Source organism: Gymnoscopelus braueri (genome assembly GCF_963280865.1).
Source record: "Gymnoscopelus braueri genome assembly, chromosome: 23".
In the NCBI taxonomy this organism is placed as follows: Eukaryota; Metazoa; Chordata; class Actinopteri; order Myctophiformes; family Myctophidae; genus Gymnoscopelus; species Gymnoscopelus braueri.
Genome location: NC_137625.1, coordinates 41,025,773 through 41,051,322, shown reverse-complemented (window position 1 = coordinate 41,051,322; position 25,550 = coordinate 41,025,773). Strand labels below are relative to the sequence as shown.

At 43.1% G+C, this 25,550-nt stretch overlaps 1 protein-coding gene across 7 annotated transcripts in view; it reads left to right on the top strand.

Moving 5' to 3' along the window:
- dennd5b (DENN/MADD domain containing 5B) overlaps positions 1-25,550 on the top strand; it is an 86,954-nt gene that overhangs the window by 40,407 nt on the left and 20,997 nt on the right. For all 7 annotated transcript variants that reach the window (XM_080420855.1, XM_080420857.1, XM_080420856.1 and 4 more), the window contains 7 exons: positions 3,573-3,811; positions 4,166-4,475; positions 5,447-5,603; positions 15,552-15,739; positions 20,495-20,794; positions 22,304-22,606; positions 23,738-23,969. In XM_080420855.1, the coding sequence (XP_080276981.1) occupies positions 3,573-3,811; positions 4,166-4,475; positions 5,447-5,603; positions 15,552-15,739; positions 20,495-20,794; positions 22,304-22,606; positions 23,738-23,969 (1,729 nt within the window). The remainder of the gene's footprint in view (positions 1-3,572; positions 3,812-4,165; positions 4,476-5,446; positions 5,604-15,551; positions 15,740-20,494; positions 20,795-22,303; positions 22,607-23,737; positions 23,970-25,550) is intronic.

Sequence of the window (25,550 nt, the reverse complement as noted above, 5' to 3'; positions counted from 1 at the left end):
AAGCCGCACTGGACTATAAGCCGCGGGTGTAAAATCCATAGATTTAGGAGGTCCCCTAGTGGCCGTTAGCTGTAAAAATCCATAGATAAGCCGCACCGTTATATAAGCCGCAGGGTCGAAAAATGGGGAAAAAGTCGCGGCTTATAGTCCGAAATTTACGGTAATCAACAAACTATACTATAACAACTGGTCAAACATTGGCCAAATTGTCAAATAATATAAGAACCTGGCAAACATTGTGAAAATAGCCGATCTACAAGCTTACAACGCCTCACAAAGCGAGGCATTGTGAACTAGATCTGCTATTTTCACAATATGTATCTGTGGAACAGAAAATGTAATGTCTCAACTCCTACATTGCAAGTGCTTATCAGGGTGGGGGGTCCAAAATTCAATGATAATTATTTTGGGGGCGGTCACCATGTTAACACAAACAGCTCATGTCTGAGCAACAAGGTTGTTTGCAACAAAAGACTAGAAATACCAAACACAACAGAAAAGGCCATTTGAAGAATAAAAAGGAAAAGAGTATTTTAATGCCATGTATTAATAAGTACTCTGGGATTAGTAACATTTTATTTTACTTCAAAGATCTCAGTGGGACTGAAATGTAAGTGTATTAATTTGTGCAAAACGTAACAAAAACAAAACAGCCTTTGCAGAATACTAAAGAAGAGCTGTTATAGTAAATATTTTAAGACATGGTCATTATTCAAAATCAACGGCTATCGTGATGGGTATCGTATCGTGGCCTCTGTATCGTGATACTTTCTATAGCATGAGGTTGTAGGCAATACCCAGCCCTAACAGGGCGGTGTCTGCGATGACAGAAAATGTGCAGTTATGGAAATATAGGTGGAGTGTGCACCTGCGCTGTGAGGCACATTGCTGTTTGCAGTCGTTTTATGTATGGAGAGACTGTGTGAGAGAGGAAGTCCTTCCTTCTGCGTTAATGCCAGCCTGACCCTGCTGGAGCAAAAGTGGGATAACGGCATGGAGATGAGCCAGCCGGCACAAACAGGATCATTCCACTGGATTATCCGGGATGCCGCCAACGCGTGCCGCCAACGCCCCCCCGCCCTCTATTTAGTCAGGCCACGGTTGTATTTGCAACCTCGCGTTCACCTCTAGCAATAGCGATAGCATAACCCATTAAAACAGAACGGATCTGTGTAACCACTTTAACCATTATTTTATACTTTGGCTATTCAAAAAGAGCCGTGCAAATATACAAGCCGTGCTATGAGCTTGTAGATCTGCTATTTTTGAAAAATCGTGAAAATGTGTGCAAATCTTTGAATTATATATATTTTTAAAGCGAACATTTGTAACTCAAATCTTTGCTTCTGGGAGGTCCCTGGGACAACATATTTTGAGATGGGGGTTCGCGGCCAAATACTTATGATTTTAATGGGTCCTTGATATGAAAAAGTTTGAGAACCACTGATTATAGCAACATACGTTTTTTGTCTATTTTTGAATAGCCAAAGTAAAAGTCGTAAAGTTAAAGTGGTCAAACTCTAAAATGACGGATGCTTTCCCGGTCTTAATGGGTTAATAGTAACTGAAGTAAACAATGTAACCCCCCCCCCCAGTTATGATAGCTCGCTTCATATTAGTGGATAAGATCTTCAACAGCGTTCCTGTACCGTAAACAACAAACTATATGCTGCCCTCTGTTCCTCCTGGCTTCCTTTTGTTTTGATATGTACAGGAAAAGAGTAAGAGACACTTCAATGGAACTAGATCACTCTGTACTGAGATTGTCAAGTAAACTGGATGTAATGGCCGCGCAGTCAGACACGCAGTCAGCCCCTTTTCTTATGAGCATCTTATGTGGCGTGTGTACCTATATTACTATACTTGTGAGGACCAAATGTCCCTACAAGTATAGTAGAATTTCAGAAATTGACATTGTGAGGACAATTTTCTTAGTCCCCGCAAAATTAGGATTAGAGCTATGGTCTGATTTATACAGCACTTGGTTGCGCGCTGGTATTGTGCACCAAAAGAATAGCTGATCTACATGCTCACAACGCGTCGCGAACTTGTAGATCTGCTATTTTTCGGCTATAATGTTGATGTCCTCACAAGTATAGTTGTGTTGTGTGTGTGTGTGTGTGTGTTGTAGTATAGTGTCCCATTGCTGCGCAGTACTGTTCAAAGGCACCAATTGTGAACGTCCCACAGCTTTGCAGGACGCTTGCCAGATTTCATCGGTGTTTTCTGTGGGATGAAGATTTCCTTTTTTTCTCACCACACTTTTCATTACTCTCTTTTGCTTGTAAACCTGTAATGGGATTTCTTTTTGTCGGGGGGGGGGGGGTACTTGTCATAAATGATAAGTGGAAATCGTGATTCGCTTTCCCCTCGCTTAATCCAATCAGAGCCCTGCAGCCCGCTGGGCAAGAGTGAGCGTGTGCATGTTTCCCGGAAAAGGAAACCTCATATGTCCAAAACTGTTACTATTCATGATTCAAATTCAAAAACAGCAAAAATAGCAGATGTACAAGCTCACAACGTGTCGCATCGCGACACGTTGTGGGCTTGTACATCAGCTATTTTTGCTACTTTTGTGTGACACTGTACTGTAGTATGACAAAGTAGGGTATTAAATTACCCCCAAAAATATGGAAATATAAGGTTTCTGCCTGACAGCAACGAATTATGTGTAAGTGTGTACATACATACAGTGCTATGCATGTGCCTGTGCAGGTGTAGTTGCATGTGGGATTACATGCACGGCGTGCATGTTAATATGTACTCCGAAAGACCACGCGTCCAGCTGTTAGTTTACGCGTGTTATCAGCCACAGTGCCATGCTTGTCTTCAGCCCAGAGCACCATATAAAACATAATGGCCATAATAAACCATATTTATTCCAGGCTGCAGTAACTGCAGTTTACATAAACTTATTATGGCTGTTTGGACACAGGAAGAGAAAAAGTCACATGCTTTGCAAAAATACACACGTGCCAGCCACACATACATAAACTGGCAACGGGCCAGTGGAGGGAAGTAACTTAATACATTTACTCAGGTACTGTACTTAAGTACAATTTCAAGGTTCTTTTAAGGTATTTTAAATGTTTTAAGGTAAAAAAAAATTATGTTGTACTTTTTTTCTACACTACAGTTATTTGAAAACTTTAGTTGCTAGTTACTTTGCAGATTCAGATTATTGTTACAAAACGCACATTAACCAATTAAGCCCTATTTCATACTTTGTCTATTCGAAAATAGTTGATCTACATCAGCTCTAACTCAGCTATTTTCAAAAGATTTTGTAACATTTTTAACACTGGAAAAAAACGGGTGAAATGAGACTGCGCATAAATGGGTATTGATTGCAATATCTTTGTACATTATTAGCACAAGTACCTTAGCTGAAACAACGGTAAACAAGGACTTCTCATGGTCAAAAGAGGAGCGCTCCTTTCCAAAAGTGTTTCCAGCTGGAATTGCCCAGAGCATTACTATAGAAATGCATAACAGACTAGCTCTGCCAACTCAAAAGGCGCTCTCTGTGGACACGGTCCCTAAAACGTCTCCTGTCTCTCCCTCTGGTCCAGCTGTGTATGCCCAAAGGCCTGTCTTTCCGGACCCAAGCGGACCAGCGGCAGCCCCAGTTCCACTCCTTCATCATCACCAGGGAGGACGGCTCGCGGACCTACGGCTTCGTGCACACCTTCTACGAGGAGGTGACAAGCCCCCAGATCTGCTCCGCCATGCAGACCCTCTACCAGATGCACAACGCAGAACACCCCTCCTCCTCCGTCAACCCTTCCTCCTCGTCCTCATCCTCCTCCAGGTTATTTTAGTTTTGCATTTTTCATTCGTTTTTTTTTATTTGATTTATTTATTTTATTAATGTTTTAACCACTTAAACCTAGATGTAGTAAACTGGACCTGAGTTGCGACGCATTGTGAGTTTGTAGATCTGCTTTTTTCTCTACAACAAAAAAAAGGAAATTCTTTTATACATTTTTTAATTTATGCAATTATTTTGGGAAAAAAATGTGAATTTAGTTTTAATTTATGAAAAATATTTTTTTTAAACCAAAAAGCAGATATTTATACCCATAAAAATGGATCCCGACCCACTGTTTGGGAAACACTGAACTACAATATAATGACCCCGGTCCTCCTCCTCTTCCTCCTCCAGCATGGACTCCTTGGCCAGCAGCTTGGACGAGGCCGAGACCCCTTCCTCCTCCTCCTCGTCCTCCTTGCCCCCCGCCCGGGCGGGCGGGCTCGGCGGCTACGACTCGTCGCGGGACACCCTGTACGTGTCCAAGGCCCTGTGTCTGATCACGCCCATGCCCTTCATGCACGCCTCCCGGCGCTTCCTTTCGCAGCTGCACCGGGCCGTGACGGGCGCCACCGCGCCGCCGCTGCCCCTGGAGAGCTACGTGCACAACATCCTGTACGAGGTGCCCCTGCCCCCGCCCGGACGCTCCCTCAAGTTCCACGGGGTGTGTAATGGCAAAATATGAAATGTACTCAAATGGGTTAATACTATGAATGTGTATACGGTAATCTTCCACATTATTAAGTCCTAAACGCGCAGGAATCAATTGAGTAATCCCTCCATTCGAATCCCCGAAGCTCAGTTTAGGGAGCACTTGACTTGCATTTCAGTGGAGCGTTCGGTAACCGGAACGCTCGCCCCAAAACACACTCGCCCCCATTTTGTATACCTGTGGCGACCGTTCCGAGGTCGCCGGATTTGACCTGGGCCGGGGCGAGCATGTTTTGGGGTCAGCGTTCTATTCTTGTTTTCTAGAGTTATATGCGCACCGCGAAGCGCACATTAAAATTTTCAATAATCGGACGATCATGTTAATTTAATCGTGGGAAGCCAAAATCGTGATCCAGATTAAAATTTGATTAATTGTGCAGCCCTACGCTTGTAGTATGATCAAGTAGGGCGTTAATAAAAAAAAATCACACCCTGTGTGAAGTGGGCGGTGTCTTCCTAGCTAACCACAATACTGAATGGAGTCAACCAATATATATGCTTTGATCTGAAAGAGCCACTTAGTGTCAGCATGTGTCTTGCTAGCTAATCACAATACTGAATGGAGTCGATCAATCATGTACAAAAACACACTTTATGATGGACAAAACCATAACTTAAAAAAAACCATAATTTGGTTTTTTTTAAGTTATGGTTGCTTATATAGGGCTATGCACATGTGTCATGTGACACTGGCCAATCACAGTCCTGAATAGATTGTGATTGGCCAATCACAGCGCAGGATAATTCTACAAATTTCCTGGGCCCAGATCACAGCGCAGGAAAATGTACATTTTTCCAAATCTCACTTATAGGGGCGGTTTCACCGCCCAAAAACGCATAAAGTTAGAATATGGAGATAGGAGGTTTCTGCCCGACAGCAACGATATACACTGTACAGTGTTACCTATAATCTTTCCCCAACAGGTGTATGAGCCCATCGTGTGCCAGCGGCCCGGCCCAGGGGAGCTTCCCCTGGCCGACTTCCCCCTGGGAGAGGCCTTCAGCCTGCTGGGAGTGGAGAACCTGGTGCAGCTGTTCACCTGCACCCTGCTGGAGATGCAGATCCTGCTCTACTCAGAGGGTAAGAATGACGCTGCGCTTTCTTTATGCAAGTAAACAACACACTCAGGCAAACTCCCCCGACTTTACTCAGCACGTTGCTCTACTTTGTGGGCTGACTTCACCTTTTGACCTACATTACATTTCTGCGTCCTACTCCTTTTCTCTGCAGCGCTCGGTCCCTCCTACATGTTCTAGTCGGTGTGACTTGGTCGTTTAACTTTCAGTTAAGTTCAAGTTTCGGCTCTTTGTTTTCAATTTCGGTTTAGTTTTGATTGCTAGTTTAGTTTTTAAAAGGTTTTCTTTCTTTTTTTTTAATATGGATTAGTCGGGGGCAAGATTCAACGATGTCAGAAAAATATCCAAAATATCAGATTTACAAGCTCTTCTCTAACTGAAATAACCTTGCTGTGAACGTGGGCTGATTATAAGGTGGACAGGTGGCACAGGAGTGGCAGAGCAGCAGGGAAATACGAAGGAGGAGGGGGGTAGTTTATACCAGTAGTTCTCAAGCTTTTTCATGTCATTGATATATATTTGGCTGTGGACCCCCATCTGAAAATGTTTTGTGCCAGGGACCCCCCAGAAGAGAAGATTTGTGTTCAATAATGCAAAATTATTCAACATTTTTAAAACACTTCTCAAAAATGTTCAAAAATTGCAGATGTTCAAGCTCGCAGTGCCGCACGAAGTGACACGCTGTGAGCTTGTATATCTGCTATTTTTAAATAGGTGTCAAATTTAGCTGGTGACCCCACTTTGAGAACCACTGGTTTATACTCCATCATCCATTCACACTTCAGCCATCCAAGCCCTGCCTTTCCGCACACACCCGCCCTTCATCATCACACGTCCTGGTGCGTAATCTGTGATGTTAAGATTTGCCGTGTCCTGTCCTGGTCTGGCCCCCGTCAGCAGCTGGCTCTGACGCCAAACGCCGTTGGGATTAGAGACAGTAATCAGTGATGACTGTGGGAGAGCACAGGTTGACTCTAGTGCACTGTACTGAATCCCTGCTGAGAGGGAGTGAGCTGCTTAGACAAGCCAGTGGGCCACAAGTGTGAGATTGGAATTTGTCAGCCAAGGGTCAGGCAGTATTTTTGGCCGAGCAGGATGTAGGCTAGAGCTTGATGCAAAACAATATTGAGCAATGCTCCTGATCTAGCTGAAATTGGGGAATACTGATTTTAACCTCATTTATTTGCAGAAATACATGTATTTGTCTGGGGTTATAGTGAAAATTATTAAACTAGAAACTAGAAAGGTGCACTCAGTGGAGCGCAAATCTCTGCCAGAATGCTTATCCTATAGACTGGAGGGACGATTGCACTGTGAAAAAATTAGCGTTGTTGACCAACATAAAATATTTGGGATTTGAGTCCCTTGGCCTGCTAAAAGAAACATGACAATCGGCATAGCAGCTTGCACACACGTGTGATGGCAATATCTCCGCCTTTTGGAGAAAATTAAAAGACTACGTATATAAGACTCTGCCATGTCATTTGGATAGTAGACCCCCCTCCAGAAAAAGACCTCCTTCCATCCAGACACCCTGCCCCCCCGCACAGCTCTCACCCCGCCATCCTTTGATGAAACATGGGCCTCTATGTTTTATTCATCATCCTCGTCGTTAGAAGCAATCGCTTTCTGAATTGGAATAATTAAAAACCACTCATTCGGGCGGAAAAACATCCTTGTCTTGTTTTAGCACTCGTCATTTTTCATAGAGGAAGCAACCATCAGCATTCAATCTTGTGTCCCCGACTGCGCGGCAGGCAGCCCCGTGTGAGAGGAGCCATCTTTGTAATGAGAACAGGGAGCTTTCGTTCGGCCTGCGCCGTCCTGGATGATGGACGGGTTCACTTTGGGTCGAACCGTCCATAGAAATTAATGAGACAAGACCCATCATATGTTATCTTAATCAACAACCAATTAAACCATGACAGATGGAGGCTTCCCCCTCCATCCACCAACCCGCCACACACGAACACACTGGTTTGTAGTAATGTACTTGTGAGGACATTAGAATTTTAGGACGGCATTGAAAACAGCCCAAAAATAAGCTCGCAACTTGATCAGCAATTTTTCGGTGTGTGACATCACAAGTATAAAATAGGGAAAACTCTAACCCTAACCCCTAAATCTAACCTCTAAATACAGTACCTCATCTTAACCCTAACCTGAATCTTTTTCTAATTGCAAACCTTTCTTTAAAAATCTTTTTTAACGATGAAACGAAATATTTCCTTGTTAGGACCAGGATAAAAATGGTCCTCACAACATCTATTTCTCAAATTCTACTGTACTTGTGGGGACATTTTGGTCCTCACAAGTATAGTAATACACACACTCACACTCGCACACGCACAGTCACACACACCATCAAATCACATCACACCCCCCAGCCGGTCCTACTCACTCACTCACTCTCATTGGCTGTGATAGTTAGGCGGAGAAAGTGACAAGCGCATGTCTTACCCAATCATATGGCTCAGTGGGGGGGTGATGGCGGTCCCTGAATTTAATTACAACACAACCAACCCACCGTTGATTTATATTCCAGGCAGGTTTCCCTGTGTGGCTGGATGCCTGTCAATACAACAGGGACCCATAGGGAACGATGCAATAGGGACCAAATATCCATGTAACATCACTAGCTATCAGTAGTGGGAAGGTTATGGTGAAATCTGTGCACTTTTTCTTGAACGTTAACCACACTATACTGGGCATGTAGGCCAGTGGTTCTCACCCTTGGGCCGGGAGGATATTGTAGTGGGCCCCCAAATAATTGGCAAAACACTAAGATTTGAATGATAATATAGCATTAATATTTAAAACAAATTATGTGAAAAAAAACTAGTGTAATGATATTTTTTCTTCAAAACCCTGAAAAGTGAGTTCATTGTGATACTGCTAAATAGTATACAAGTACCAATAGTTGTGGCTAATACAACTATTGGTAAACAAAACTTTAACAAGGCAGGTTTTTTCCCCTGTAGTCTGTTAAAAGTAACTATGCACTGTACCTGTTTATCAAACCTAGCACTGACGCTAAATGTTATGAAAACTATTAATTCCATTTCTAAAATCTATGTAGCGTTTTCAATGTGACAAGAAATGACAAGCTATAGTTCTACTGAAACAAACCCCTCTTTGCAGAAGTTATTGTAATATTTAAAGTCCTGCTTATTATTGTAGGCCTATATAAGCAGTGTCATGAAGCATCAGGGCATTCATTCATGTGTTGTGATGCATTGTGAGCTTGGAGATCCATTGTCAGCTGTTCTTATCAATGATGGACAAAACCTAACTCCACTTGAGCTGGATTTGTGTAAAGTGGTGATAATATAATGACACATGCAAGTATCTGACAATATATAAAGTCACAATACCAACTTTGATGAGGCAGTATTGCTTTTTTTTCATTTCCTGAAAAATGAACAGAGTTAGCTGGTTTCTGCCCAACAGCAGATATGTCAAATATAATATCCCCATCTGAAAAAGCACCCAATTTCAGTTCCTTTTCCTTTCTGAGACTGAGAGTGCTTTTCTCCGCTGTTTTTCGTTCCCCGGTGCACTGTAACACTTTCACACTGACTCATGGTCTCATGCTCTGCATTGCTTTGGCTCATGGAGGACGTGCACTCCCTGCATGCATCTTTTTTTTTCTTCTTTCAGTCAGCTGTTTCTCCTTGAGACACAGCTGGCTACAATGTGGCCTTTGTTTAGTTTTTTACAAATGATCACAGGGGATTTCATGACTTATCTAAAGCGCTTTGTAGTTTCCATATTTCGAAGCAGTGTATCTTGTGCACAGTGCTCTGCAAAGATACAGTAAACATCCCGTTAAGTAGGAGTGAAATGCTCCCATGTAGTAACTAAATAATTACAGCCCCATCAATAAGGGTATATTTGGTACCCGTCCGTCTGTTTGTGTGCGCACGGGTGTGCGTGTGAATACTGTATTTGTGTGTGTGTGTGTGTGTGGGGGGATTCACCTATTGCAGATATCACTTTTGGAGCTGCAATGGAAATAGAGACTCTCTGTGTGGGTTGTGCACCGATACGACTGGAACAGTATTCAGAAGCCTGCTTTCTCAGAGGGAAACTTTGCTGATTTTAAACGTAAATAAATCCCATTGTTTTGATTTGAGGAGACCACGTACATACAGTATAGTGTGGCCCAAACATGCTAACATGGACACAATATATCCACCTTCAAATATAATATCTCTCTTAATCTTTCATCATTCCATGCGGTGTGACCACTGTGAGAGAATTACAAGACAATTTAAAGCAGTGGATCTCAAAGTGGGGTCCTCGAGGAGGTTCCAAGGGGTCCCCAGCTAAATGAGTTATAGCTTTAGCATGATAATCAGTCACAACACAGGTTGTAGAATCTTTTTTTATTTATCTACAATGTAGATAAATAAAAAAAGCAAAAACTTGGAATATTTATGAAACATTTTAACAACATAAATGTTGTTTGTAGGTCCCTGGCTACTAAATCTTTTCAAATTGGGGTCTACGGTCAACTATATATAAATTTAGGGTCCAAAAAAGTTTGAGAACCACTGATAGAGATGCCAAAATACGAAGAGCCTAAAATTGTGTGAGCGAGCGAGTGAGTGAGAACCGGAGCAGGTGGGAGTTGCAGTAACATGAACAAAGTAACAGGAATGTCTTGGTGCGTGTGGGAGTCATCTCTGCCTATCTTTGATTCCCACACAGTCAACCTTGATCATGTTCAGACTTGAGAGATGTGGCGAACACCGTTTTTTATATTCTCACCACCGTAAACACACACAGCCACACACAGGTGACTGGATTATCCTGTTTCCATTTAACCACTTGAAACTCGACGCCCCCATTCTGGGGGGGGGGGGGGGGACATTCGCCAGAAATAGGCGATCTACAAGCACACAACGTGTCGCACCGCGACACGTTGTGAGCTTGTAGATCGCCTATTTCTGGTAAAGAGATTCGTGTGTTGAAGGAAACAAGAGCAGACCAAGTGCAGTTGCAACTCAGGTCCGTTGCATTAAGAGGGTTAAACCTTGGACAGAGAGTGGAGTGCTCATGGCCAAGTGGTTAAGGCGCGTACCACATAGGCTTTGATGCCCGTCAGCGTGTACCGGGTTCGATTCCCGATGCCAGTGGATCTTTCGCTGTTTTCCTGTCTCTCTCCGCTGTACTATCGAAATAAAGGCAGATAAAGCAAAGCTCAAAAGACCATGAGTGACTTAAGAAGCTCATCGGACACACCAGGCTACACAAGTTGCGTTTGTAAAGTGATATATTTTGCCCTTAGCTGAGTGTTGAGTCGCGGAGCCTTACTTCTAAAGTTTCATCCATTATTCACATTTGCAGTGAGGCTGTTCACAGTGTGTCATGATGGTTCTGCTTGAGAGAGAGAGAGTGTGTGTGTGTGTGTGTGTGTGTGTGTGTGTGTGTGTGAGGGCGTGTGTGCACAGTCTGCACACTACTCCACAGCTTTGCTATCGACTTTACTCAGCATTTTGTGTGCTCTATCTGGGTTAACTTGAGCTTTCGTCCTACATTTCTCCCTGCTGTGTTCTCTGATCCGCTTCTCTCTCTCCCGCCTGCTCTGTTCTCGCCTCTGCTCTCGGTTAGCAGCGCGTGTGTTCTCTGTGACCCGCTCGCTTTACATACGCCAATAGAGACAATCACCATGACATTAGATCAGTGGTTCTCAAACTGTGGGTATTGCAAGTGGCCCCCCAAATAATTGGTAAAACACTAAGATTTTATTGATAACATTAATGTAAAAAAAAAGTATGTAAAGGTAGTTTTATTTCTAATAATGCACTTATAAGACATTATAACACTTGTCTTTCTTTAACTGCCAGAGTATATACAACTAAATAAGGCCCAGACTGACAGCGATTTTTTGATTTTCTTACCTTTTCAAGTAGTCACAGAATATTTACCTCCAGTATGATCGATCCCCTGATGGTTGCTAATCACGGAGGGTTTCACTGTGCTTCTGCAATAAAAAGAAAATGTCATCGCGACCTCCCGTTCGCTTGTTATACGAAAAATGATTATAGCATGTTTCGGCAAAAATACATCACACACAAAAAAAAACACACAGGAGCCGAGATACAGGATTTTTAATTAATAAGTTAACTAGGAATGAATGGAGCAGTAAATCTTTGTATCACGTTATCTCCTGGTTCTGTGTGAAAAATAATAATATATATATATATAGTTTTTTTAAAATGTTTTAACTCGTCCAAACTCGTCGTTGGCAGTGTGAGCCCTGGCAGAATTCGACGAGTTAACTCGTCCATGGCAGTCAATGAGTTAAAAATGTTTATAATCATGTATGACAACTTATAACAGGGTTTATGATGTATTATAAGTGCTGGTCATAATGCATTATAAGCTCAGTGGACCTGGCCATTTAACCACTAAAGCTGGACTGGAGATTACAGGACTTTTACAATCTTTAAACGATTTGGAAATCTGGTTGCATCAAATGTTACAGGATCATCTTATGAGATTCTTTTTATCAGATTATCTTGTACATGCACACACAACAAGATTTTAAAAACAATGGGGCATCACACACTACAGGATTCTATTAAGATTATTGGGCTTGCCCGATCGCAGCACCTCGCGTCATTTCATCTCACGACGAGCAGCAGATGTAAACTGTATTATTTAACTCTATGATGTTACTGTAAACAACGAACGGAGCCGGTTAAACTTACAGTGGTGACAAACGGTTGTATTATGTCTGGGAAGTGTTCTTGCCACATATCAACAATGGCTTCTGATCTAAACTGGGGTAGGGAACGTCCCCCCCCCGGTTGTCGGGAGGGCTGTTCTCTGCTCCAAATACCCTTGATTATCTTTTAGCGTGCGTATAACTTTAACCACTTAAACCCCATATGGTTGAGTGTAGTCCCTCAGGGCTGTATGCTAGTGTATTTTCAGTTTTCTGTTTATGTGGGGAAAGCTTTTGCTGAAAATAGCCGATCAACAAGCTCACAACACATCGCGTTGTGAGCTTGTCGATCTGCTATTTCCCGGGTAAAGCTTTCCCCACAATACGGATGCTGGGGTTTAAGTGGTTAAACCACATTTAAAAACAACCAGAGGTGACCAAAGTGTTGTGCAGCATGTGAAAAGCAGCATGAAATATAACACACAACACAATAACAGAATTTAAAATAGCACAAAAAAACTGAAGATACAGTAAAGGCAAAAGGGAGAGGAGATGTGGTCAGATGGGTGCGCCGCGAATGCTTTTTTAGAGATTTTCAAGTTGACCCTGACTGATCCAGAACAGGTTGAGAACCACTGATTTACTGTGTTTTGTGGTTGTCTTTTTTTATCCTGGCTTTGTTCTTGATGCATGATGTCCTATCGTACCCACCCAGCACTCCTCTGTGTCTCATTTGTTTCCCTGAGAATCTCACCAGAGAAACAACAGGCACTTCATCAAACAGACGAACAGTCATTTAGTGATTAGTTCAAGAGGATGTCTACGAAATAAATGGCTGCTGTGGAAGCATGCAAAAAGACGTGGAGTGATTATCCACTTTCAACCAGCCGTCCCTATTTTGGGCATGTATTCCATGTAGCTATCGGCGAATATAACTGATCTACGAGCTCACAGCGTGTGGCGATGCAGCGCATTGTGAGCTTGGAGATCTGCCATTTTCGCTATTTGTCACACGACAATGTACTGTATTAGTTCACTTACTTTTAAGTGGTTGAGTGTGCTTGCTCTAAATGCATGCGCTCAGCCTCTTGCTGTCACAGCTGGCCTGTCCGCCCTTCATCATCCCTGACAGCCTCCATTAGGGTCCAAACGGCGGATGAAATAAATGATCCCCTCCCCTGTCTAACACATATTGGGATCATTAATTTCACTGCTATGAAGTATATGTTTAATGACTTGTTTGTACCTCGGCTTCAAAATCACAAACACCGCTAGTCACTAATGGATAATGGCATACAGACATTTTAATTTCTGTATTTGGAATTTTCAGTTCAAGACATAAATCATGTCAAAATCCAAATATATCCTATCCCATCCTACTACTTTAATTGAAATGACCTCAAAAATATGTCCGGGGTTGCTCAACACACGATCACTCCATTTGCCCCGAAACTTGCCACAGACTGTTGATCAGAGCTCTGGCTATAATATAGGCTTCTTTCCCCGCCTTCAATGTACTTACATATTGTACGGTTAATATAAAACTACATTTCCTACTACATCTTAACATTTTAGCCACAGCATCTTTCCTTCTTTCTGGTCGCAGTATCCTTTTATTCAATTAGTCGATTACCATGATCAGTCGTAACCATAAGGACTTTAGTCACCTCTAGTCAGAGTAAAAAAAACATGCAATGCAGGATCATGATCAGTTGTCTATATATTCGCTAGACACAAGCAGACTATCATACAGTTATGGGTGTAGGTGACAGCGTCTTTTCCTTTAATGGATAAGGACCCGACCCCACACACACACACACACACACACACACACACAGATGCTTAATGGACACACAGATTTGTGCGCTCTTTCCTCCTGCACGTGCAGAAGGCAGAGTGTTTGATTGCCATTCTTGCCTTAATTATTAAACTCTTATGTCTCATGATGAAGGCATACAGAGAAGATGTGTTAATGTTCTCTTAATCAACATCCGATAATTAGATTTACTACTTTTAGATTGTATTGAGTAAGCAACCTACCGCCGTATGAATGGAGTGTGAGTCAGCTACAGAGAGATACAATTTGTACGCACACAGACATTTATACACGTGCACGAGCATGCATTCACACACACACACACACACACACACACACACACACACACACACACACACACACACACACACACACACACACACACACACACACACACACACACACACACACACACAGGGTGAAGCTACTGAAACTATCCACGTTTCTATTGTGTAATATAAATCAGTTGGGGCAGTTGCAGTTAGTGCGATGAGGGCCTTGAAAAGCCTAATGCATTTTGAATGAATGTGCACCATAGCACTGTGTCTGCCTGAGCAGGCCGGGGAGATTGAACTCGAAGGTATGGATGTGGAGGACAAGAGAGGCAGAAGGGAATGGAAAGAGAGAGTGAGAGAGACTTGATCGTATAAATTGGTAACTGATTTTCTTTTCTTCTTCTGTCTTCCTGGAGGACACACTGGCTTGTTCTCTCATGCCATTATAATCATACAGTATGTCTGATGAAACTGCTGCTGAACTCAATACCAAAGCCACTGGCCTTAATCTGTTTTAGGGAAGAGGAGCGGCAGTACACACACACACACACACACACACACACACACACACACACACACACACACACACACACACACTCACACTCACACTCACACTCACACACACTCTCAATGCAATTCATCTGGCTTTCTCACCCCCCATGTTATTCTCATATTCAATGTGGATCAGTTGATTAGAGTCCTCCTCGCACACATATGTTCTAGAGTCCGACAGATGCCAGACGTTTTGAGTCCGATAGCGATTTTGGAGAGCCTTAGACCAACAATGACCAATTTTGACCAATATTTTGTCAAAAAACTTTCTAATCAATTTGAGAAAAAAAAACACAGATTTCAGTAGTTTCTATTTGAGAACATTTAACTGGAACGTATTTCATTTAAACACTTAAGCCCTATTCAAACATGTTAAAGAATTGCCGATATACAAGCTCACAATCCGTCGTTGTGAGCTTGTAGACGTGTTGTTTTTGACATTTTTGGAAAAACCTTTAAACATTTTCTCCAAGAATGGCATGCCCAAAATATAGGGATGGAAATGTTGAAAGTGGTAAAAAAAAAATCGTCTCATTGGCTACCGTCATAAAAGTTAAATACTGAGCGATATATCGACCAGACCGACATATCAGTCGGTCTCTAATCTGTTCTCCTTTCTGGTGTTGTTCTCAGACTACCAGCGGCTGATGACGGTAGCAGAGGGCGTCACCACGCTGCTGTTCCCCTTCCAGTGGCAGCACGTCTACGTTCCCATCCTGCCAGCCTCCCTGCTCCACTTCCTGGACGCCCCGGTTCCCTACCTGATGGGCCTGCAGTGCAAGGAGGGCACGGACCGCTCCAAGCTGGAGCTCCCTCAAGAGGTATGGAGTAAGACACGAGTACAGTTACACTACAGTACAGTTACACTTCAGTTACTTTCAAAGGACCCCCATTTGACACAATTCTTTATCTGGGACGCCGATCTACACTGTAAAATCATTGGTGTTAATTTAACTCTGAGAGCGTACAAATGGAGGCAAATTGACCTAGCTCACCAAATGGACCTGGCGATCATTCAACCGGGGACACCCTGGAAGCCCTTCAAGGGCCCCTGGGGGACCCCACGTTAGAGCCAGTGCACCCGCAGACAGCGAAGCTCCTATTCAGAAAGCCACCATACTCTATTTACATTCTATCTCTCACTCACTCACACACACACACACACACACACCCATTCTGACACTCTGTCACCCAGACTCGACTCAATCCGACCCAAACAATCATACATAGATAGATAGATACTGTAGACCTTTATCCCTCCTGTGGGGAAAATTCAGCTGTCAGAGGCAATCATGTCCTCCAACACTGTGTGTGTGTGTGTGTGTGTGTGTGTGTGTGTGTGTGTGTGTGCGTGCGTGGAAATTCCACTGCATGCTTCCCTTTCTACTCCCTCCTGTTGTGACTGAGTCTTAATCTAGTCTTCTTTGTTTTGTCCTATGTTTTTCTCTTCTCCCTAATTTCTTTCTTTCTTCGGACTGTGCACACTGTACAAATCCCGAATCAATGAACCCATAGTATTATTTTAATGAACACGGGTGAGATGAATCAATAACAAGGAACACACTTATCACTCTTGGTTTCATTCAATGTGTGCAAGCACTGGAGAGCACGTCTTAAAACCTGAAAGGAGCCTCAGTGTCTCCCACTACATTGGTTAGTTGCTACTATTATAGAACAAAGACATTGTTGTCTTTTATCGCAGATATGGCATATTTTTTACCCGTATTTTGGGCATGTCATATGTTAACATTTTCAAAATTGTTTGAAAATAGCTGATCTATAAGCTCGCAACGCGTCACATCGCATTGTGACCATGTAGATCAGCTATTTTCAAATCGGCTGTTTAAGCGCTTCATACTGTATAAGGCTTGTACCAGTCTTGACCTTGCTGCACAGTATCATCAACAGAACTATGCTCTTCCTCCATCCACACACAGATAAAGACAGAACACTACACAAAGGCTTCTATTATATTTGCAACATTTCACATGGGAAAAAACAGAGTATACAGTAGTCATTTTCAGAGAAAATGGCTTCAAGAATTTGCACGTGTGTGCCAAGGTTAGAATAGTTTTTCATTTTTCATTCGTTTTATTTTAATATTTTTTTCGTTTTGACTTCATGTTTATCAATCTCAGTTTGGTCTTGATTCGTTTTTGAAGCGGGTTTGCTAGTTTAGTTGATTTTTTATTTGATGAAACTGAGTTTAGTTTTTATAAATTTTAGTGTCGGTTTCTTTTTTTTGTAATTTGGAGGGGGGAGGGGGGGGGATTCAAAAAGCTCAGAATAATAGAAATAACAGATCTACAAGCTCTCAACGCGTTGTGAGCTTTTAGATCGGCCATTTTCGCTACTTTTTAAAGAAACCTTGTCTACTGACGAAGACCGAAACTAACTATTCAGTTCAGTTCAGTTCAGTTCAGTTTTATTTTCAGTTCCTTTGGACAAGTATACAAAATACAAAAAAAATAAAATATATATATATATATATATATATATATATATATATATATATATATATATATATATATATATATATATATATATATATATATATATATATATATATATATATATATATAATATAAAAATATATATGTACATACAGTTAATTCATTTGGTTAATATATTTACACTAGTATTCATAATAATCATAGTATCAATCATAACAGTTGTCCATGTCCCTGAAAAAGGGTTTGGGAGAAGCCTTAAGCTTGTCGAGCCCAACCCTTATAAACTATGATTTTAGTTAGTTTCAGTTAGTTTTGTAAACACACAATACAGTTTCAGTTAGTTAACGTTGTTTCGTAAAGCCTAATTAATATTTTCATTAAAAATATTTTATGTTTATATATATATTTTTTTTGTTTGTTATTTCATTAGTCGTAGTTTAACACTTAAACCCCAGCATCCATATTCTGGGGAAAACCTTTGCAGAAAATAGCCTATCGACTCTTTTCAGCGAAGATATTTAATGTAGAGCGACAACAGAAAATACACTAGTATAAAGCCCTGAGGGACTCCGGGCAACCATATAGGCAGGGTTTAAATGGTTTACTTTAATAACCCTAACATAGCAGAAGGCTGCCACAAGCTTCCAGCTTCGCTCGTATCCCCCGGGTTCTCTGGCGCCTGTTAATCCGGCTGCATCCTAATCTGTACCCATTCTAATTATACAAGCCGGGACTGGACATCGCGGCTCTCCCAGGAGCCCCTCCCGCTGCCTCTCCTCCGATTCAGCCCCCTGGCAGTGTTGCCAGAGACAAACAAGCGGTCAGTCCAAGAGAAGCAACTAGGCCATATCTACATCAGCTACTTGAAAATAGCCGGGGGAAAAAAAGAAAATGAAAAAAATGTGGAATGTTTTTGAAACATTTTAACAACACAAATCTTGTATGGGGGTCCCACTCCCTGGCACTAAACATTTTCAGATGAGGGTCCGCAGCCAAATACGTATTAATTTGGGGGTCCTTGACATGAAAATGTTTGAGAACCACTGGTTTAAACAACAGTAGGAAGCAAGCCCAAATAAGCAACAACACTTTATAGAAACAAGCCCAAAGAAAACGCGACCCGAAACTACCAATATTTACAAGCGACTTTACAGAAAAACAACCCCAAAGTCGCTTATAATAAGCAGACATGGCAACACTGGTCCCTCGCTCCATAGCTAATATTTCTGCGCATCTCTGTTCCTTTGAAGTGACCTTGAATTTGAGTCAATGGTGAAAGATTATCTGGGAGCAAATAAGGAGAGAGGAGACGAGAGGAGGAGGATCAGAGGAAGGAAGAGTTGCATTTAATTGAGTTAGTGCCAGACCGAGTATGTTTTGTGTTTGTTAGTGTCTGTCTTCCCTGCTCAGAACACAACAGATATGCATTAAACAATAACATGATAAAATGTTTGCAAAGCAAACATAGGCATATATGAGGATTTATCATCAATTTACAATTTAGCAGAAGCTCTTATCCAGAGCGACTTACAATAAGCAAGGTAATCACAGACATCAAATGCAGAGAGACAGTGTAGTGCCTCAGTAAACTAGGATCACGAGTAAACCAAGAACCTAGCATCAGTACAAACTATCGAAATTATAATCTGTACATTGAACCTATAGGATACCAGGTAAACAATGAACAGCATCTGTCTAAATAACCTGCTTACTACATTTTTAAAGACTTTTATCATCCCTTTCAGCAAACGTGTCTGGAAACAAATATGCTCACTTTTGCACTTATTATCCTGTGGAATGGCCCAGTCTCGCCCTGTGGGCAGCTTCATGCTCCAGTTTTTCCGCCGTCACCTAAATCCACGGATTGGCCTCCTGTACCGCTCCCCTGCACTGGCTAAACAAGCTGCATTTAGACCTGACCTGACCTACTCTCTGTCTCTCAGACATTAACACACACAAACCAAACCCAGGCCCTGAGAAACCCAAGCAGACAGCCTTGTCAAGCGCAACGGGTTCAGGTGTATTGAAGCCGGTGCTGACCGGGTGCATCCCAACCTTTTTCCCTTGTATCGGAGCACCACCTTCTTACATATGACAAAAGTTGAGCCCACCCACCCCCACGCACGCATGCACTTGTGTTTTTCAGACATGTTAACCTCTTCAGCCCTATATACTTCTCGAACGACGAATAGCGAAAATAGCAGGCCTACAAGCTACTGTAGATCTGCTATTTTTGATAGCGATAACATGTTTTCTGTATGAAAATTTGGACTGATATCACATTGAGTGGATGAAAGGAAAGCATGATTTTGTGAAGCATGTTTGAAATTCTGGACCACCTCCAAACAGACAAGGCCTCATGTCGTTGTCGTCCCCTCCCCCCCCATCCCAAAGGGGGTCCGGATCCCAGGTTGGGAAGCACTGTGTTAAATTATCTGCGTCCTTGGACTCAGATGGAAGGAGGGACCTTAGCAGAGCAGTCATGTTGATAGATTACTCTGGGGGCTTAGGGAAGAGAAGGCAGAAAGGCCCCTTTACAATTTTGAACCGTCATTATGGTGGCTGTGTGTGTGTGTGTGTGTGTACACGATCACGCCTGAGTGGTCCTCGACCCTGTGCTGCAAAAAAAATTAAAATATGAGTTAGAAAATCTCTGCGGCAAGCAAGTTGAGAGTTGAGTGCTTCAACCCTTTTTTGGAGTGCTCTGTTCACATAATAACCTCTCTGTTGAGGTGCGGTAAAGCTTGAGTGGAAGTAATGGGATCTTGTGACGGAAAAGGTGGCAGGGAAGTCCCTGCTGGTTCTCACGTATCCCAAGGACTACATGTAGACCAATGGTTCTCAAACATTTTCATGTCAAGGACCTCCAAATTTTATATGTACTCACAGAGCTTGTAGATCACGCACAACGTGTCGCGTTTGCGACGCGAACGCGAGGCGTTGTGAGCGATCTACAAGCTTCTTTTGGTCGTGATGATCTGGTTGCTTATTTCTCTTGCAAAATCTGGAAACACTGGTTTCAGGTTTATGCAAGGTTCTGAGTTCCCCTTCATAGTTGAAATTAATTGATTTCTTAGTATCAAAATGCCGGTATCATGAATGTCGTCTTTCTCCTCCTACCAGGCCAACCTGTGTTTCGTAGACATAGACAACCACTGCATCGAGCTTCCCGAAGACTTCCCACAGCTACCCAACAAGCCCGAGTTCATCCAGGAGATCAGCGAGGTGCTGCTGCGCTTCGGCCTTGCTCCCGACGCGGGGGCAGCTCCTCCGCGGACCACCACCACCACCGGCGGCCCAGGCAGCGCCCCTTGCACGCCAGGCAGGGTGCGCAAGGCCGCGGTGGCCCTGCGACAGCTGGAGGACGACGGCCGCAACGGCAACCTGGCTGGGGAGGAGCTGGCCGTGCTGGAGCTCCTGCAGGTAAGCCTGTCACAGTCATTACATGATCGCCTAATCGCAATTATTTGAGATAATCACTTTTTTATTCTTTTTGCATAATCGTCATGATTATATATAATATATATTATTTAGAAAAGTTTTCATACCCCTGGGGGTCCCCGGAACCCACTTTGAGAACCAATGTACTAAATAACTGTATACAGTTATTTCCACACGCACATGCATGGACACACACCATATCCGCTGTTTCTCTCTAATGCACCCGGAAGTGCATCTTGGCAAAAGTGAATCCATCCTATTTCAGTCAGACACTTTCGTCAAGATTAACCATTTATTGCATTCAGTTTGGCGGTGTGACTCTGCTCCTGTGATACTACAGACAATCTGCGCAAGCATGACACAGAATCCGAGATCAGCCCCCTTTAGCAGAGAATAAGATGCAGAGTAATTGCAGGAACATTGAACCCTTCCAAGGGCATAATTTTGGATACACAGATATAATAATCCATAGAAACATACCATATTAAGCCCTTCAAGGGCATAAGTTAAGATACACAGAGATACAGTAACATACAATCCACAGAATCATACATTTAACTGGCGCAGGAGGAGGCTGGGGAGGTGGAGGGTGTTTGATCATACTAGGCCTGACCTCGACTAAGTCGACTAGTCGACTGGTTAGTCGCGGGGGGTCCGAGTCGACTAAGTGTCTCTTAGTCGACTCTAGTCGAAAAAAAAAAAGAAGTTTTTTTTTTTTTTTTTTTTAAGGGCCAAAAATGTTTTAAATTGTTTTTTGGCCAAGTCTACACCTGCAACCACACGTAACTTCCACTTTATTCTTCTTATTCCTCGTCTTTGTATTGGTATTGTTTGTGTTGGAGCGCCTCAGTGCGGCTGCAGAGTTCATGTGCAACCTCTTCCAGAGAGAGATAGAGACACTAGAAACTCTGCTGGAGACAAAACAAACTGTGTAGACTTGGCCCTTTGAAATAAAATGTATTTTGGCCCAAAAAAAATATGTTTTTTTTAAAAATTGTTTTAATTTTTTTATTAGTCGACTGCCAGTCGACTATTGGCAATTAGTCGCCAATTAGAGTCGACTAAACAAATCCTTAGTCGGGGACAGGCCTAGATCACAGGCACAGGCACCACAATAGAAACGAGTCCCCAGGACTTTTTTGTGTTATCCTTTTAGCCTTAATGTCTGACTGTACCACATGCTGTTGACATTTCTGACTGACAAAGCTGCAGGAGCAGGGCTGTGACCAATGCTGAGCATCAAGTATGAACAGTGTGTTGTGTGTTGGCTTGTTAGCGAATGAGAATGAAGGGAGTTGAGTGAGGTGAGCGTGGAGACCCCGATTGCCGTGCACTATTGCCTGAACTCTCGCGATGGTAGATCGTAATTGTATGATGGAGGATATTGACACTTTCACCATAATTTGGATTCTCTATGATACGATTACTGTGGCCGTGTTTTAATTGAGATAAACGATAATAAACGGTAATTGTACCCATCCCTACCTGCAGGGCAACGCCACCCTGGAGAGACTGCAGGCGTTGGCCAAGCGCACCGGCGTGACGGTGGCACGCGTGGACGAGCTGCGGGCCGGGGTCAAAGGTCAGGGGAGCACCGAGGGCCAGGCGGGAGGAGTCCGCACGGCCGCCGAGGAGGAGGAGCTGAGGAGCGCCAAGCTCAACGTACAGCTGCGCGAGGTGTTCGCCAGCCGCTTCGCCACCATGTTCGCCGACTACGAGGCCTTCGTCATCCAGGGTTCGCCGGATCTGGAGTCCTGGCTCACCAACCGAGAGCAGATGCACAACTTTGACAAGGTCACTGATCCCCGGGAACATGTACATTTATATAACCCTGTATTCTCGCTACATTATATATTATAATCAAACGTTTTCTTGTGAAGCACCCAAAAATGTATACGTCTTAGACCCCCATTTTAAAGGATTTTATTTTCATAAGAGAAGATTTTTCAAGATCTTTCAATAGCTTAAAAAATAGCCGATCTGCAAGCTCACGACAGTCAAAATATAAAATAGGGCTTAAGTGTTTAAACTGTTCCTTATTTTGCTGGCGAGTGCGACCCCCTGGAACCCCCTCAAGGTCCCCTGGGGGTCCCTGGACGCCACTTTGAGAACCATTGTTATAACCAACCACTGAGATTTGTACCTGATTTGTACCATTGTTGTATGGAAGTCTGAAGACATTGCATTATGTGGCCCCCAATGCCGAAAAACCATTTAAATGTGAAATGCAATTTGTCTACGAAGCAAATAAGTGTGACCCGCTTTCAGAACAGGGGAGAGAGATTGTAAATGACATTGTTTGCAAACTGCACTGTGCTTTATTTCCCCTGTGAGTCAATGCACAATACCATTTACTGTACCATATGCAGCATTGTTTTTGCTCTGTTGTATCGTGGGTAGGTGAATATTTGTAATACAAATATTTGTGTCTCTGTTTTCCCATTACACAGCAGGGGGAGGTCTGCTCCGCTGGGTGCATGGTTATACAGTATCAATACATGTGTCATAAAGTTCGGGCAGGGCAATATGAACACAATCTAATCTGACCATATTTTTTATACCCTACAGTAAATGCTTCGATATTGATATTGTGACCATGATATAATATTGTGATGACAATATACAGTATACATATTACACATATTTTAATTTTTCCCAAAAACCCACAAGCTCACAAATGCGTGTTTTGAGCTTGTAGATTGGCAATTTTTGCAATGTTCTAAAATGTTTTTGAAAATTATAAAATAGGGCTCAAGTGATTAAAGGAATTGACACCACCTATGCATATCATAATATTACGATATCCAACATCCCAGATGATGTCCAGCCTCATATCATGACGTCGATATATCGATGTACTGCCCGGCCTTACGTCCAGTTCGTACCAATAACTCCAGACCCCCCCCCCCCCCACCACTATTCCAGGCCTCGTTCCTGTCGGACCAGCCGGAGCCCTACCTGCCCTTCCTCTCTCACTTCATCGAGACGCAGATGTTCGCCACCTTCGTCGACAACAAGATCATGTCCCAGTGGGAGGAGAAGGAGCCGCTGCTGCGCGTGTTCGACGGCCGCATCGACAAGGCGCGGCTCTACAACGTGCGCGCACCCAGCCTGCGCTCCACCAACTACCAGAGGTGCACCGTGCTCAAGGAAGCTGGTGAGTTCAGCGGAGAGGGTGCGGAGGTGGGGGGGGGCGGGGGGTTGGGATCCGGAACCGGATCAGGAACCGGAATCGGTTCCATCACATTTGGAACTGTTTCCGGAACTGGTTTTATCACACTGTCAGAGCTGGTGCATGTATGTGGACTTCCTTGCAATACCGGTGGTTCTCACATTTTTCATTTTCAAGCACCACCATAAAATGGAACTAAATGGACCGTTAAGGGTCCATTTGCACACTCTCAGTGTTAGACCTGAGAGTGTAGAGACCCTCAAGTAACCCAGAGGGTCCCTGGACCCCACTTTGAGAACCGCTACGGTAATATGTATGCAATACTGTATGTATTGAAAGTGTGCTTATCAAACATTTGAATGAAGGCCACACTTATATAGATTGTTTTAAATATAGGAGCTTTCAAAAGGGCCTACCTTTACCTTTTAAGCATTTAAATAGTTCTGAATCTGCATCTGATTCTGCACCCACAATCACAGTTACTGTATCACAGGTGTAAGGTAAACCTTCCTGGAAACTGGAAACTTGCAACGTCGGTATCGCCATCGATCCATTTGACCATGCAATTAATCGGTTATCCGATATCAGCTAAAATTGTGGGTGTCTAGACCACAGATTCATTTCAAGGACCTCCAGTTTGATGTGTATTAGATCCCTAATTGACGCCAAAAAAAAAAAAAAAACTCTCTCGGACACCAATTTACACTGTCAAATTAATCAAATTTAATACATTTAACACTCGAGTCGAGTTACAGATCTGTAAGGGTCCTTTTTGGTTCTTAACTGTCAACCATTTAGCTTGGGACCCCACCTCAAGGGCCCCTGGTTGAGAGCCAGTGGTCTAGTATTATGATTGACGGGGTGAATAGACGTCGCCTGAGGGTCTGACAGGCAGGGTGGGTGGGCTGAGTTTAATTGGCCACTCGGAATGCGGGCAGGATCCAGAGCCCGGCAACATAAATTGCATCTGTGTGTGTGTGTGTGTGTGTCCGTCTGTCTGTCTGTCTGTCTGTCTGTCATATACCGAACATCCATTAGCCAGAGGTTGGACGGCGCTCCACTCTGTGCCTTTTAGATATCGCCGCTGTCGGGTGGAAACCTTGTATGTCCAAAACGTTTACTTTTCAGGACATGGGAAAGAAGAACCTGTGTTCAAATTGATCCAATGTAGTTATTATTTAGTCACACGCTCATGTTGGTACGTTTCATTGGTTCTTTTTTTTTCAAAAAGTAGAAAAAATGGAGATATGAGGTTTCTGCCCGACAGCGTCGATGGTTGAACAACAGACGCAGACAACAAGCACCGCGTCGTTCATCTCCCTTTGTCTGTCTCCTGTTTTATCTCTCTGCCTCGTCTCCTCCTTCCTTTCCTAAACCCCCCTCCCCAGTCCTTCGCTGATCCCTGGGAAGCAGCTGAGCTCCGCTCTGTCTGCGGAAAATCCACAATTCCCATTTATCTTCATTTTAACCCGGCATGCACTTTATTGCCCTGTCCTCCTCCTCCTCCTCCTCTGTCTCTCACTCGCTCTCTTCCACACAACATCGGTTGTGTGCTTAGACACACAC